Raw genomic sequence first — 16,754 nt, 5'->3', positions numbered from 1 at the left:
ATCTTAGCCAAAATGGAAATTTGAAAATCAGGTTAGTCCTAAGTGTGGTAAACTAATGTAGCAAAGATTTCAGAGGATTATGTAAAAGCTTAAGAAATTAAGAAGTGAATTTGTGAAACAGATGCTTTCAACAGACCATTGAAAGAGATTATATTTGTTTGCATCTTGAAATATAAGCAATTGCTTTTCATATATAGAAAGCAAGTTTATACACAAGATCAAAACAAATGTTTATTTTACAGAAGAAGTTATAATAGTAAACTGTTTAAAAACCTTGCTCTGTTGTTACTAATCAAGTCTTTCTAAATTCTCTCTTTTGTTTTTGAAGATACCAGGTCATCAGCACTCCAACGGATTTTTTCATGGTAATGGAATATGTATCTGGTGGCGAATTGTTTGATTACATCTGTAAGCATGGACGTGTAAGTGACTGTATATTGTCAAGATAAAGATTCGGGTGGGAAAAGGATGGTGCTGCAGAATAAAATGGTTTTGCAAAATGGGATGCTTTTTAGCTAAATGGAACAAAAATAGTCCTATCCTGAATCTCTTGCATTTGGCCTAGAATACAGTTGTATACATCTCTTTGCAACTACTCCATGTTGTGTTACAACATATAAACAAAAAATAAAAACAAGCCAGAAAAATAAGCCAATCAAATAATAAACCTACTGTTAAATACAAGGAGAATCACTCGTAACTCCCTTACGGATGTCTTGGTAGGTTTCATACAGCCACCAGCCAGGAACAGCAGAACATATAAGATGGACGAATAAAGGTCTCAGTTAGGATACCGGGAAAGCTCAGGCTACAATGCTAATGTTCTTCTCTCCCTGTAGTGTCACAAAAGAAATGCATTTTATACTAACCTATTTCGTATGAGGACACTGATAGGAGAAGTCATTTCCATTGGTCCTTTACATTTATGAATACAATTCTGATTTACAGCATGATTTTTTTTCTCAGTTTATAGAAAATACTTGATCTTTCTAAGTATTAAAGTTAGGCCCTTTCTGGACTTTGACATTTAGAAACGACATTTTTCGTGAAAGAACATTACAAACTGGTCAGTATAAATGACCAGAAACGCACTTTATTCGATCTAATTCCCCATTGCATTCTTCCTAATTATAGAATCATAGAGCTGCTCCATTTTTAACCTCTACAAAGCCACCTACTTCGTTCCTCATGGCTGAATTTGTTCCCTGTAGAACATTGTGCAATGCTTTCTCAAGTCTAGATTAAAATCTCCTGTGATAGGACTGCTATTGGTTCCCTTGAGAGACTAGGCCACAGTTTAATAGATTTCACTATTAGGAAGGTCTTTGTCAGTGCTTAATTTGTAATGAAAGAGGTGTTGAGGCTCAAAGCAATTTTTTTTTACATTGACACAGCAAGCCCAGAGGTGCAGGGGCTATACACTGCCAAGCCAAGATGTGCAGGGGCTCAGCCCTGACACAAATTAAACACAGGTCTTTGTGACAGCCAGTCTAAATTGAGCTTTTCCTAATTTTGTCACATGGCTCCTAGTTATTAGCTTTATTTCAAAGCAATAATGCAGTATAAAATGCAAGGGGAAAAATCTGCTTTATACATTTGTCTGTTTACAGTGTTTTTACTGTAATTTTATCTGTGCATCGTAGAGCTTTTCAGCTCACGACGGAGCCAAAGGTGTTTTGCCAAGTGTTGTTTCAGAGAAAGCTTTAACCGTCTCCCGGTGTTTTGTAGGTGGAAGATGCGGAAGCTAGACGCCTTTTCCAGCAGATTCTCTCTGCAGTGGATTACTGTCACAGGCATATGGTTGTCCACAGAGACCTGAAACCAGAGAATGTGCTGCTGGATGCACACATGAATGCCAAGATAGCTGATTTTGGTATGTGACCCCAACAGCATTCCAGAAATGTAGCCAGCTACAAGCCACTTGCTGGAGTGTGTCAACATAATATGCCTTACAGAACTGAGTCAGTTTGCATGGCCATGAACAATTTCATAATTTTAATTGAAGAGTTCATAGTCGTAAACACTCACCCTTCAGTGAAGACAGGCATTGCTAGTGAGATCTCTTGTGTTTGTAGTATAAACATACATGGGTTTTAGCACAGTGGAGAAACAAGGTAATTTGCAAATTCATCACTGTTTTCAGCGTAATAATTAAAAAAAATTAGCTAACATTCATGGTAGACTCCAATGCAGTAACATCGGGACGGAATTTGTCCCTGTATGACCATAAGAACGGCCATACTGGGTCAGACCAAAGGTCCATCTAGCCCAGTATCCTGTCTTCTGACAGTGACCAATGCCAGGTACTTCAGAGGGAATGAACAGAACCCGTAATCATCAAGTGATCCATCCCTGTTGCCCATTACCAGCATCCAGCAGGCAGAGGCTAGGGACACCATCCCTGCCCATCTTGGCTAATAGCCATTGATGGACCTATGCTCCATGAATGTATCTAAGTTTTGGGGTTTTTTTTGAAGCCTGTTATGTCTAATCTCATATGCCTACTCCTTTTGTAGAACTATTTGTGTGTTGGGATCACTTCATTTTACACACAAGCAGTGACAGGAGTCTTCAATATGATTTAGAAAGCTAGTTAACAGTCTGAGGCAGCTCACTGCGGATGCATTCTTTCTCCTAGTGATAAGTGATGTGAGAATTATTTGTAATACATGATGCCCCACCATTCCAGAAACCCCCAATTGTTTAATTTTATTATTTCATAATTTCCCCCACTCCTTCCCTTGCTACTCCTCCCGTCATCCTTTTAGAAGCATAGAATTCTCGCTAACCATACATTCAAAGCATGCGTCAATATGCAAGAGTCTTGCTTTTAGGGTTGTCGAACATGATGTCAGATGGTGAATTTCTGCGAACCAGCTGTGGCTCCCCAAACTATGCAGCTCCTGAAGTCATCTCCGGAAGGTATAACTTATCATTGAGAAAAGCCATTTGAATGCAAGTGTATGGTCCGGTGTGATTCTTGCATTTGTTCTTGTATTTGAAACTTATTTTGTACTACTGTTAAAGATAGCTGAAGCTCCCCCTCACACGCCTTCATTTTTAAAAGTGGGAGTGAATCTAGTCACAAAGCCTTGTGTCGTTTTCTTTCTATGATTAAAAATAGAAAACGATCTTTCTAAAAATTGTAAAGAGTTATTAAAAGACATTTGTGGTTTATATACCTAAATAAAGAATTAGGTAAATATATTTTTGACCTGAATCCTTTTCATGTGCAAGGAGTTTCCCTCCCCAAAATTCTTATTCACCTAACATGCTAAATGTTTCATTTGTCTATCTTTAATTTTGTTATGTTGTTAAAGAGAACTAGTCAATGATAGACCAACCAATTTTACCCACCCACTTCCCAAACCTTAACAATGGTCTCTTCCCCTTTTCCATACCTTCCCAGTGGTTCCATCTGAAAAGTCTTATCTTCTGGCTTCTTTTAATCAATTTCTTTTTTCAGAAGAATGGTTGCTGCTGTCATGGGACGGAATGGTCATGACTTCCTGTTAAATTAATGATAAACAAACCTGTGAAGCAGTCACGCCCTACCGAACGGCTGTTATTTGGCATTTCTATAGCACCCTTACCTATTGAAAGCACTGCCCAATCCTGAATTAATCTTCATCACACCCAGATGGAAGTACGACCTTTCCTTTCCCATTTCACAGTTCTGAAAATGGAGTCTCAGAGAAAAACTGATTTGCCCAAGCCCATACAGCAGGCCAGTGACAGAACCAGGATTAGAAGGAAGGATTTCCTAATTTAGAATCTTGCACATATTCTTCATAACCACCTGTTTTCCAGTCTTGTACCAGTTATTTTTTATACCATGTCTTGTTTGCGTTCATTTTAACAGAAACCAGGTGGCAAAATCGCAGTACACTTCCCCATATCATTTTTCCTGCTGTATCTCATCTAACAGGCCAAATAAACACAGCATTTTGGTTAATGTGGATTATTTTTGATTAAGTTCCCTGTCACTTATGCCAGTGGAAGTGATGGCAGAGTTCCTTCTGAATTAGGCCCTCCGGAGGACTGAGTTGAGGCAACAACTCCACTTACAGGGATCAGTGAGTCATGCTGGCCAGACAGGGGGCAAAGCCAGGAAGTCCACAGCTGCTGCAGCTCCAGAAAGAAGCTGCAAATCAAGGTTGTCCCCACTTCATTTATTAGAGCCCTAACTGTGCTTTCATTCAAGCAGTATAGAAGATAGTGTTCTATCAGAGGACAGCAAGAGAAAAGGTACAAGTTATTGCCCTCTAGGTCCCGAAGGATTGCAAGGACTCAACCGATTCAGCTTATTAGCAATGAATAAAAGAAACAAAAACACCATATACGTCTAAACCAGGTTCATCTACTAATCCCCTGACTGTATTGCCTTCCCTTTATCAGGCCTCCCCTCAAACTCCCTCACTGCCGCTCAGCTTCTCATTTTATATCCTAGAAGGGTTTCCCAACCTGCCCTGCTCTTAAAGGGACAGCACCTGTCAGAGTTATCATTACAATGTTTTTCACATAGCATGGAGATTGGTCAGACTATTAGTTCTGCTGTATGACATTGCACATGGATTTATGTAGGAGACCAGAGTATGTGAGCAGATTCAAAATTCACCTTCTGCCATGGCCTGATGGGTAACAAAGCATGAAAGGACAGGTTGTAAGACAGAGTAGATATATCTGCTTAGGTCTAAAATACAAATCCGTGATCATCCTATCAATCTGGGAACCAGCAGAAACACTGGGCCCCCAGAATTGTCAAAAACAAGACCCTAAAGGGCGGTATACTTATGCATCTAAATAATTGGCCAGTTTTTTCAAAAAATGCTGAGTACGTAGCTGCTCTCATTGTCCTCAGAAGGAGCTGCTGGGTGACAAGCACTTTTGAAAATGGAGCAAGCTATTTAGGTGCTATTTAGGTGCCTGTAGGAGCCCAACTTTTGAAATTTTGGCCAAGGAGGAGCATGCTCACGTTACTGAAAAAAATCCAACATGCAGTAATCAAAGCAGTGTATCAAGGGCACCCGAGCTTTGTGATAACCACGCCCACATTAGCAGTTTCCTAGAAGCCTAAGTACTGGATCGGACTTGAATACAAATTTCTTACATAAAAAATAAATGTACAGAGGTGTAATATTTGCTTGTAGTTATATCTGCCTTGGTGGATGTATAGAAATAGTTGGCTGAGTCCATCAGCCATTGGAACAAGAGAAGAAGCTTTTCACAGAGCTGTTGGGGAGGAAGAGCAAACTTGGTTCCTCGCCTCTTCATTAGCTTCTGTGGGTTGCACCTCCGTGTCTCAGTCTGAGTGAACCAGAGAAGCTTCAGTGAGGTTCAGTTTTAGGACACTGGGGTAGGAGTACGAACTGAAGCATTTAGCCTTCAGGATCCACTTTTAAGCTCCTCTGCTATATTATAACCTCTACTACAAAGCATATAATGCCAATTGGCAAACAGATAAAACATGGAAAGGAAATCTTCTCTGTTGCCTTGACTTTGTTTAGGTTGTATGCTGGGCCTGAGGTGGATATCTGGAGTTGTGGTGTTATTCTCTATGCTCTTCTCTGCGGGACGCTGCCATTTGATGACGAACACGTTCCCACGCTCTTTAAGAAGATTCGTGGAGGTGTTTTCTACATCCCCGAATACCTCAACCGTTCAGTTGCCACTCTCCTCATGCACATGCTGCAGGTTGACCCACTCAAGCGAGCAACCATCAAGGACATAAGGTAACGTCACACATCAGAAGTCACAGCAGAAGCCTTTCTTCTCAAATATACCTTCTTGCGTATGGTGGGCAAGCTGTGTTGCGGACACAAGGCTAGTTGACCCTGAAAACTTACAATGGCAAAGCTACATCTCTCGGGGGTGTGAAAAATCCATACCCCTGAGAGATGTAGCCATGACGACCTAAGCCTGGTGTAGACAGTGCTAAGTTTATGGAAGAATGCTTCTGTTGAGCTACCTACTGCATCTCAGGTAGGTATATTAACTACAGTGACGGGAGAACCCCTCCCATCGCTGTAACGAGCGTCTACACTGAAGCGCTACAGGGGTGTAGCAGCAGCTTTTAAGTGTCAACACACCCATAGTTTATGAAGGTTAGTAGGTGCATTTCAGCAAGTAACCAGGACCTTTTCTATTGCATTAAAAAATGGTCTCAAATATCCTTAACGGCGCTTGGCAAAAGTAGCCATGCGATGCAGTAATGCTAAGAAATTAGCATTCATCTGCCATGTTTTGTTGCTTAATTAAAAAACTTCTCCTTCCTTCTGAATGCAGGTTCAGCATACGGTGTATTTAATATGCAGAGTCACAGCAAACCATGAAAAGATGCATAGACCAAGAATGCAGGATCCACAGCCCGAGCTCTAAAAATGAAACACCTGAAAAATATTCCTTAATGAGGGCAAATGGCTCACCTTTAAATGTAGTATAATTTTCTCATCTAGCAAATGAATAAGATGGTGCTGTATTTCTACCTGCTCACATTACCATATAAATTCAGCTTAATGTGAGCACTGAGGTTTTTTTAGTCCATTATTTGGGCCTTTAAATATAATTAAAAATGCATGTCTGACAGCAGGACTTAAACTGAATAATTTTAGTATGGTGTAAACTAGGAGCATGCTCGATCTTCTGTGAAATACAGAATAATCATTAAAGCTAAATGATGTTTTAAAATAGGTATATAAATGTCACAGCCATCCGAAAGTCCTTGGGTCTTTAATTCCTTTGGAAATGATGGTTTTATAGTGCCACTGCTGTCCTAAAGTGAAAATGGTGCCTTTTTTTTCAAGTCTCTTAGTTTAGTGGCTCTAATTGCATCTTAGGGGAGGAGCGCCTATGAGGGGACGACAGGTGGTAATGGGATGTGGCGGATGGGTGACCACTTTGTAGCTACATCAGCGACCAAGAGTCATTACCATCTGATGGGTGTTTGGGTCTCAGGCCAGTTCCTAACATACAAATAGAATCACAGTTGCCGTGCTGGACGAATGATATAGGGTTTAGTTCACATGCAGGTGCGATTATTAGGGGTTGGCAGCACACACAGTCCTGTAGGTGTGGGTTTGCATGAGGAACCCCGCCCCACCACCAAGGGCCCCAGCTCTGGGATGCCATCCTACACATTATGTTTACTGCCTTTGGGCTGCATACGACCATCCAATTGCTCCTGGAGGTTTAAAGGGGCAATTTTGTGGCAACGCTATCCCCACACCCAGATTATGCTCTCCAGGGTGTGGGCACGTGGTGTGACCAATGCCTACCACAGGCCATGCGTGAGAGGGAGATGTTGGTGACCACTCCATCCCCATGCAGGAGCAGAGAAACACTCTGATTGTCAACTGTCCGTAAGGCTGAGTTGCCCCATCGTTCCTAATGAAATAACCAGCGATTGCCACGAGTGTTTCCCGAGTCCCACTGGCCTATGGAGATAGAAGATTGATGCATGCTGAACACCTCCCCTCCCACTCAAAGACTTTGAAAGCATTGGAAAAGGCAGTGGCCACAGTTCATGCCTCATGAAAAACTGAAATCCCAAGGGAGGCCTGTAGGGGGGGGCCTGTCTGCAGACAGCACAGGCGAAATGGGGAGGGAGCAAGGGTGGAGGTGCCTTTTGGAGAGCGGCCTGTCTGTAAACTGAACATCAGCCTGGATTTGTGAACCAAGACTGTCGTTCATTGATGCGGTGCCACAGGGTCCACTCACCACTGGTGGCGCCACCGCCAGGGCGCTCTGGGGATTAGATCTGACCAGGCATTGCACCCTCCTCCAGTGTTGTCTCACCGATCCTGCAGGCCCCTCTTGCTCCAGGAACCACAGCCTCCCCTCCAGCCGGAGTCACCCCATGTTCCCCTTTCCAGGGGTAACAAAGTCCCTCTTGACAGATGGGCTCAGGCAGTCTTCCTGCTCACTGCCCTGCTGGTGCCACTTGGTCAGCAGCCGGTAGGGGGACCCAGGCCCACCCTCGACTCCGGGTCCTGTCTCAGGGGCTGCTAGTCAGCAGCCAAGGTCTGCATTCCTATTCCTTGCTACTGTTCCCCTGAACTGTCTCCCACCTTCTTGGCTCCCCCCGCCAGCCTCCCTCCTCCCAGGGAGCACCCACGCACTACCCTCTATACTCCTGAATACACCTTCGCTTCTCCCAGGGAATGCCTGCAGTGCCCCCGTTGCCAGCTTCCTAGCTTATATAGGTCTTACTTGGTCCTGCCCAGCTGAGCCTGTTCTATTTAAATCCGTGGCTCCGCCTCCAGGTGCAGGTTGGGGAGGTAATTGGCCTACCTGGCCACCTTAACCCTTGCAAGCCTTGTGTCGGGTGGACACCCTATCACATGCAGGAGACCTTGCACACACGCTCATTGCTTTGTTTGGCGTGACTGTTTCACACAACTCACAGTCTTGTTGGAAGTTACAACAGAAAGACCAAAAATGGAAACTGTCCTTCGCCCCTCTTGTCAGTATTGTTGTGGTACCTTAATCTGAAGAAAGCATGCACTGGTGCTACCTGTGTGTTGAGAAATAATTAATAGTTTGCAGGGCTGTCAACTGAAGGCCTTCGACGAGCACTTTGTTTTCTAGAATATGATAGGAGTGGCCAGGCCTGTTTCGAGTTCCACCAAACTTTTGGCCACGCTGATGTCTTGTGGCAATGAGTTCCACTGCCTGACTGAAGACTCAGACATCACTAAAAATAACGGACTTGATTGTCAACCAGTGTAAATCATTGTAGCTCTATTGAAACAACAAAGTTTTGCCAGTTTACACCAGCTGAGGGTCTGTCTCGTTGGTTCGACCCCCTTCACCCTCCCCACCACCCCAGGCTGTAGCTCATAGAATGAATCACAGCTAGGTTGCCCATCTGTAAATACAGACTCACGGCTATGCTCTCTCTCTCTCTCTGTAGTCACAGTTTCATTTCTTTTTCCCCCTAGAGAACACGAGTGGTTTAAACAAGACTTGCCCAGTTACTTGTTTCCAGAGGATCCTTCTTACGATGCCAATGTCATTGATGATGACGCAGTGCGGGAAGTTTGTGAGAAGTTTGAATGCACGGAGTCGGAGGTGATGAACAGCTTGTATAGTGGTGACCCACAAGACCAGCTTGCAGTAGCTTACCACCTTATCATTGACAATCGGAGAATCATGAATCAAGCCAGTGAGTTCTACCTCGCCTCTAGTCCGCCCACTGGCTCATTTATGGATGACAGCACTATGCACATACCTCCGGGGGTGAAACCGCACCCAGAGCGGATGCCTCCTTTAATAGCAGACAGTCCCAAAGCACGGTGTCCCTTGGATGCACTGAATACTACCAAGCCAAAATCTCTGACTGTGAAAAAAGCCAAGTGGCATCTAGGAATCCGCAGTCAAAGCAAACCGTATGACATTATGGCTGAAGTGTACCGAGCTATGAAACAGCTGGATTTTGAATGGAAGGTAGGAAATATCAGTGCTTTGTGGCCATTTTCAAGGATCATTTTCTTATAAGTTCTCCTGATCTGAATTGATCAGTGCAGATAGTAAGTATTGTGACAGGATTGTCTGTTTTGAACTGTATCATCATCTCTAGTTTATTATTTTTACTTTTACAAACAAACACTCAACCTGAAAAATGCTAATTGTGGCTAAATAAGCTCCACCTGTATTACTGACATAGAATACTTATAAAATGCACTTCCTTATTTTAACTCTCTCAGCCTAGGTTGGAAGGATAATTCTGCCTTGTTGAGCTGTAGGGCTAGCAGGAGCTGGTCATATTTCTAATTTTAGCAACTGAATACCTTGAAACCTCCTGCATGGGTCATAACAATCACATGTCCTGAAACTACACAATCGGTTTCCTTTATTCTTTTCTTAAGGAATATATAGGCTATGCTACTTTGTAGACAAAAGTTCTTTTACTACAAGGGAACTGATGATAGCATTGCACTAGTGAAACTGTGCTTCTGGGTGAAGGTACAGCCATGTCCAGCTCATGCTTACAGTCACTTAACGCTTCCCAAACAATGCACCGGTTGGGGCTGAACTTTCCATGCTTGAGTTTTCTTTTTTTGCTTTGGTAATATTCTCTTTTAACTGGGTTTTCTGAGATATTGGTGCATGAGACAGGACAGGTATTTTTGCAGTAGCTAGCAATTCGATTTTTCTTGTGCTCAGATAAGTTCTTGCCATTGATTTAGCCCTCATCAAGAACTACTGTGCCTGATTCTCCACAGCCTTGTGTAGTCACTTACCTGTGACCATCTGACTCATTAGCTTTTTACAACCACTTTGCACCAGGGTAAATAGCAACACAAGATGGAAGGCAGTGCAGAATCAGGCCCATAACCATTGACACGCTGGCATGACGCAGCTACGTTTATCCCCAGTAGTTCATTCGAGAATGGTTTACTTAATGGTGTAAAGCGTGTGAACATTACCATTGCTGCATATGCTACTTTTGAAACGCCGGCATTAAAAAATCACCCATAATAATGTGTTAAAGTTTCCAACGTTTAATTCATTTGTGGGTAGCTATGTGAAACGAGTGGGAAAATGGCTCAGCTCAGGCCCCTGCGTGCAGTAACAGAGTCCCATCATTAGAGGCAGCTCAGGACAGGTTTGAAAGCGGCTTTACAGATTGTGGCAAGTACAAGTTTTAGTGGTTCCCAAAAGAGTTAACCGAGTGTGAACTTTTCATAGATTATAAATCCAGAATGAACCATTCGATTATCTAGTCCAGTGGCTCTCAACTACTGTACCCCTTTCAGCAGACTGATAGGTCTTGCGTACCCCAAGTTTCACCTCACTTAAAAACAACTTACAAAATCAGACATAAAAATACAAAAGTGTCACAGCACTGAAAATGGCTGACTTTCTCATTTTTATCATAAAACTATAAAATACATCAATTGGAATATAAATATTTTACTTACATTTCAGTGTATAGTTTATATTGCGCTATCTACAAGTCGTTGTATGTTGTATGAAATTTTAGTTTGTACTGACTTTGCTAGTGCTTTTTATGTCCCCTGTTGTAAAACTAGGCAAATATCTAGCTCGATGAGTTGATGTAGAAGAGTTCTGCGTGCCCCCAGGGGTACCCGTACCCCTGATTGAGAACCACTGATCTAGTCTGATCTCCTGCATAAGACAGACTGTAGAAATTCTCCCAGTCACCCAAGTACAGAGCCCAATTACTTGTGTTTGACTAAAGCATAGCTTCTAAACCTTGGACTATTTCTGAACACAGGTGACTGTATTCATGTTTTACCCCACTCCCTGTTTTGGCAGGCAGAGGGCAGAATAAGGGTGTTTAGTTATATTACCATTTCATTCAACTAATATTTGCTCTCTAAAGTAAATCTGAATGTGTCGCTCTTCTCCCCCAAGAATATTCTCTCTCTGTTCAGTGAATTGATTTGCTGTCATTTCTGGAAGCCTGCTCCCTTTCTCAGTATTATTTATCTGTGTGACAGTAGCACCTAGAGGCCAAGTCCCCGTTGCCCAAGGCATTGTCCAAACATATGACAGAGTCCCTGCCCCAAAGAGCTTACAGCCTAAATAAAGATATTGGGGTCTGTAACAGCTAGCAGCTTGGTTAGATGCACAGCAAGACAGAGAGCTAATGAGCCAAATTTATCCCTAGTGCAGCTCTACAAATGGAAGTGGAATTCTAACCAGAATGAAGTTAGCGAAATAGTTCTGTAGGCGATGAAGGTTTTTCTAGTATTAGGCTTGAGCAATAGTTGTCCGCACCCTAAGACTAACTCCACAAACACGATTCGTATCCCAACAGACCTGCCATCCATGCAAATCCTTTTAAATAGTGTACAAAAGGAACAGATTGTATTGAGAGTTACACGTGTGGGCTTAGTAGGGTGGCAAGAGAGGTGCGTGCAACCCTAACTGAAAACCACTTAACATAAAAAAGCCCACACACATATTTTAGAAGAAACTAGGATATTTATTTATGTATGTTAAAGCAATCATTCTTTCCAGAGTGTTCTTTTCTTGAAATGTTTCACGCTGGGGAGGTGGGAAATGTTCTACCACCTTGAATTTTATTCCTGAAAGAAAGTTACCTGTTTTAGGTGGTGAACGCCTATCATCTTAGAGTGCGTCGAAAGAATCCGGTGACCGGGAATTATGTGAAAATGAGTTTACAGCTTTACCAGGTTGACAATCGCAGCTACCTTTTGGACTTTAAAAGCATTGATGGTAAGCAGGAAGTGTTGTGGCATGACAGTTGAATCGCATAGAATGGGAAATTTCGAGGGTTTTGTCACTTTCTATTTTCAGACTCTCCTATGGTATCTCTAGTCCACTTGAGTAACTCTGGTCCATTCATCTCCACTAGCGCGACTGTGACAGTTTAATAGTTCTTTATACTTGCGAAAGGGGAAAAATCAATTCCAGCGAGCCTACCCATTTGTCACTGCACCACATACTTTTCCCTCATCTGCTGCAAATGCATTTTGATCTTAAGTGATCACACACAGCAAAGTGTGTAGAAGTAGCTAGATACCAGAGCACTTATGTATTTTTACTTTATAGAATTTCCCAAGCAGGTACACACAGCGAGCTTTAATCTACGACTTCCTTTTCCCCCTCCTAATGTAACACCCATTTTAGCTGGTACACTTCTAGGGTGAAATCCTGGCCCCACTGAAGGTAACAGGAGTTTGGTCACTGACTTCAGCGGAGCCAGAATTTCATTCCTAGCATGGGTGCGCTGTTGATGCAAGTGTTCCTTTCTTGGCCAGGCCCCACCCCCGGGGTAGCAGCTGAGTAGATTTTAAATAACGCTGTTTGTTTGTGCATTTAAGATGATGTCATGGAGCAGAGGTCAGGCTCATCCACACCACAGCGCTCATGCTCTGCGGCTGGCTTGCACAGACCAAGACTGAGTATTGATTCTACCACTGCTGAATTCCAGTCGCTTACTGGATCCCTGACTGGCTCCTTGATGGGGAGCGTGGCCTCCGTTACACCACGCCTAGGTAGCCACACCATGGATTTTTTTGAAATGTGTGCCAGTCTGATCATGGCATTAGCTCGCTGATGCTCAGTGCTGAGGCACCTGTCCCTTGACACGCGTGATTGCACGGAGAATCTGGTCCTAGGTGGTTTCTTTTTCCGTTTGTTTTGTCGTATCCTGGGCATAGCATACACTGTTGTGCACAAACACCCCCTCCAGACCCAAATACTCCCTTCGGTGGCTCCAGTTCCCTTACAAAGCACTGAGGGAAACGAGAAACAGGTTTGTCTCATTTATTACACTAGTTTCACCACAGTATAAACCAAACTGCTTTCCTAGTGAAGATGAAATGTGAAAAACCGGGCCTGGTTTTAAAACAGTAACTGCATCAGTAAGCAACCCTTCCCACAGTGCTGCCTGTCTCTACGTATGGAAATTTGGCTGAGCCTCAATATCTACAATATGGATATTTTCTAGTGACATATATATTGTATCCCCTCTGCTAGTCAAGGGGGCTCACTTGCGTGAACCAGATGAGAGGTATAAACAAGTAACTATATTAAACAAAATCCAGCTCTAATAAAACTCCTGCAATATTTACAAACTGATGCCAGCCAATCTCTGTGAACAGCTCTGGCATAAAAACCAGCAGCTGCGTGGAGGTTTCTGGGATCTTGGAACATGCAACCCCGTTTTAGATATCAGGTGGCAGAAGTGCAGGGTCACATATGAGGCACGGCTCACATCCCTCAGAGACCTTCACACATTAAGGCTTTGAATTAGAGAGAGCTGTTTCCCAGAAGATTTCCCCCTCCCTCCTCCTGCTTTGGGTCTATGGAATAGTCCTGGCCTGGTGGCCTCCTTTTAATGTTCAAGGCTACTTGGTTTTTCCCCCCTCTCTGGCCACCAATTGCATTGCACAATATATACTCAACCTGCTTTTGGTCACGTTAGGGCTCCTGTAAATTACTACAAGCCTTGCCTCACCTCCTACCAAGTATTTCAGATAGCTGTCTTGTAAGCAGCACAGATTTCTGACCTGGGGAAAAATTCTTAACTTCTCAGTAGATGAAGCCGATGCCCAGGTTTGTGCAACACTCTGTTTAACATTTCTGAGCGGTGAGAAATAGTCACTGGTCTCCCTTTCAGAGTATCAGCCCTCCTGATCAGAAGCAAGTGTTGGGGAGGTAGAGGGACTGGGTGGAGAGAGCTATTACAACACACTACACTGAAGGTATTTGGTAGGAGCAAAGGAAAAAAGAATCTAGACGAGGGATTTCTGGAGGGAGAGAGCCTGAGAGATTGTTGGGGAGTTGACACTGTCTGGGTGGTATTATCAAGGACAGTGGGGAAGGCCGGGGGGGGGGGGGAGGGGGAGAAGGAGGAGAACTACTCCATTCTGCTCCTCACCCCATTAGCTGCCCAAGCCCATCCCAATCCTCGTTCAGCCCATAAGTGACAAATAGCTGGATTGCTTAAGTGGCAGTGGCGGTTTTCCTTTGTGAAATGCACAGGCACCTGGGAGTTTCCATAGGGTTTATATTTCAAATGATCTTTCTCAGAGCAGGTCCTTTTCTTTATCCTTGATCCCTTTCCCAAGTCAGCTGCCAAATGTACCTTACCAGTCCTACAGCGCAGAGGGTCTCCCTCTTGTACTGTTTCAGGATAGTCAGCAGTTAAGTTTCAAAGTGGCGTTCCAGACCTTAGGGCTTTCATGTACTTCAAATACTTAATAGACTGTGACCTTCGCTGCTATAGTGATAAGGCAGGGATGTCTTATAGATTTATTATTTCTTTACTATTGGCTAACTGAAGGATAAGCTTTTGCTAAAATAAAGAGAGGGACGTGTAAGGTTAAAAGTTTTGTTACACAAGGGTAAACTCCATGTATGAACTTTTACCAAAACTTTTTTTTTAAAAAATGACTTAGGAATTAAATACCATAGCAAAACTAGGCAAATGCCAATGGTACCCATTAGATTAAGCCTATCACCTGACTATCAGAGACCAGGGTCAAACTAATCAAGTCAAGAAACAGACACTGCATGAAAACATTGCCAAAAATCTTGACTGTTTATTTAAAAAAAGCAAAAGGAGAATTTTGGCAAGGGGGCTGCTTCCACATTAGTGAAAACGATCATCATTCTACTTGTAAAGCTATTAAAAACAGTCCATAAGGTTCTTTGGCTAGGAACTATTTATTGTGTTATTAAACTCCACTATACATCCTGAAAGTTTCTATAAGAAGCAAGAAAAAAATCATCATACATTGGGCCTTTTGTCTTAATCATTTGAGAGAATGTAGACAAATATGGGATATTTGCTACCTGCTGGCCGTTAGTGGGACACTTTCAGCTTAAAAAAAAAAGTCTAATTTTTAAAAACAAGTTGCCTTACTTTTGTTGCAGATCACACCTTAGACTTACACAAGTGTAACTTTACTACTCTGGCTTTTCCACTATCTGTGCCCATTATTTACTCTCTGCCTGTCTTTCAGGTTAGGCAAGGAGAGCAGCGTAATCTGTTTCAAAATCAATTTCACTGTCAGAGTCCTGTATACAGTACTAGCCCAGTGCTGCAGTATTTGAATTACAAGCCCTGCAGCAGAATGACTGTGCTTTTCAAAGAAACGCAAGGAATGCGTTGTCGGGTTCTTTGCTTGTTACATAACCTATTTTTGAAAAAATAAAATAAAATACTGTAGGGTGGAGGGATCTCCATGGCTTTGAACCTGTGCCTGGTATTTGTAAAATTTTACAAGCCTTTTGCTTGTGTGTCAGTGATGATGCAAGTCAGTAGAGAATCCAGCCCCCTACCTCTACACATTTGGGGCCAAATGTAATTTCCTTCTGGCCCCTGTAAGTTCATGTCACTTTCGTAACAGGGATTCCAGTTTTGTCCAGGCATCGCTTACCTAGCATTTTAAACAAAAAAGGAACAGAACTTTGTTCTTCTATTGAAAAATACAGTGCTGATAATGTACCTCAGGATCCTGCAGACCCAGGCCAATGCCTGGAGAAAGTAGAAAGTGATGCACATGACCTGCATAATGTCTGCTCCAAATTGTTTATGACACCTTTGGGGAAAAAACCCTGGGCATGGGGGAAATGGACCTTTCTGATCCATAGAATATGCCTAATAGGCCTTAACCAGAGCAAGTTTTCAGTTTTAAGGCAGGAAGGGGTAGAATAGTACAGCGGTGGACTACTGGAGGCTGGCAGTAGTTTGGACATTGTAGATGGAGGGCGTCCGAGAGGTGAGCAGGGCCTACTACTCATTAGTATCTGAGTCATGACAACAACATGGCCTCCATCACCACAGCATTGCGCACCATAGTCTTCCATCTGTTTGTCCTTTATTGTCCAGATAGGGAAGTGTTAATTATCCCCACTCGCCCAAGGTCACACACCAAGTCTGTAGGAGAGCAGGGAACTGAACTCTCTTCTCCCACATCCTACACTGGCACTACTAGAGTTCCTTTAAGATGACACACTCCCTTCTTACAGGGTCAGGACATGTGGAATTACTAGGCACTAGGGTGAGACTTACCACTTACATAGCACTTTACATCTTTAAGATGCTGTGCAAACATTAACTAATGAATGAAGCCACACAGCCATGCCTTGTTGAGTAGGTAGTAATAGAATATCCCAGTTTTACAGATGAAGAAACACTTCCCAAAAGAGGCTAAGCAACTTTTGTACTATAAGTCAACAAAACACATTAGTAGCAACCACATTAGTACTCAGGTGTTCCTAACTGTCCTAACTCCTATAGTCAATTTACT

General features: G+C 42.9%; 1 protein-coding gene across 2 annotated transcripts in view; it reads left to right on the top strand.

The window, feature by feature from the left end:
- Positions 1 to 16,754, top strand: part of PRKAA2 (protein kinase AMP-activated catalytic subunit alpha 2) — a 38,392-nt gene that overhangs the window by 15,381 nt on the left and 6,257 nt on the right. Inside the window, exons 3-9 of one of the 2 annotated variants that reach the window (XM_074961670.1) lie at positions 329 to 422; positions 1,729 to 1,873; positions 2,835 to 2,922; positions 5,508 to 5,732; positions 8,940 to 9,444; positions 12,081 to 12,207; positions 12,816 to 14,306. In XM_074961670.1, the coding sequence (XP_074817771.1) occupies positions 329 to 422; positions 1,729 to 1,873; positions 2,835 to 2,922; positions 5,508 to 5,732; positions 8,940 to 9,444; positions 12,081 to 12,207; positions 12,816 to 13,051 (1,420 nt within the window). In that variant the 3' untranslated portion in view covers positions 13,052 to 14,306. Of the gene's footprint in view, positions 1 to 328; positions 423 to 1,728; positions 1,874 to 2,834; positions 2,923 to 5,507; positions 5,733 to 8,939; positions 9,445 to 12,080; positions 12,208 to 12,815; positions 14,307 to 16,754 lie in introns of those variants that run through there. The other variant, XM_074961671.1, reaches the window with a different exon arrangement.

This window comes from Natator depressus, chromosome 8 (assembly GCF_965152275.1).
Source record: "Natator depressus isolate rNatDep1 chromosome 8, rNatDep2.hap1, whole genome shotgun sequence".
In the NCBI taxonomy this organism is placed as follows: domain Eukaryota; kingdom Metazoa; phylum Chordata; order Testudines; family Cheloniidae; genus Natator; species Natator depressus.
The sequence above is the reverse complement of the archived record's forward strand: the minus strand, read 5'-3'. Positions and strand labels throughout refer to the sequence as shown.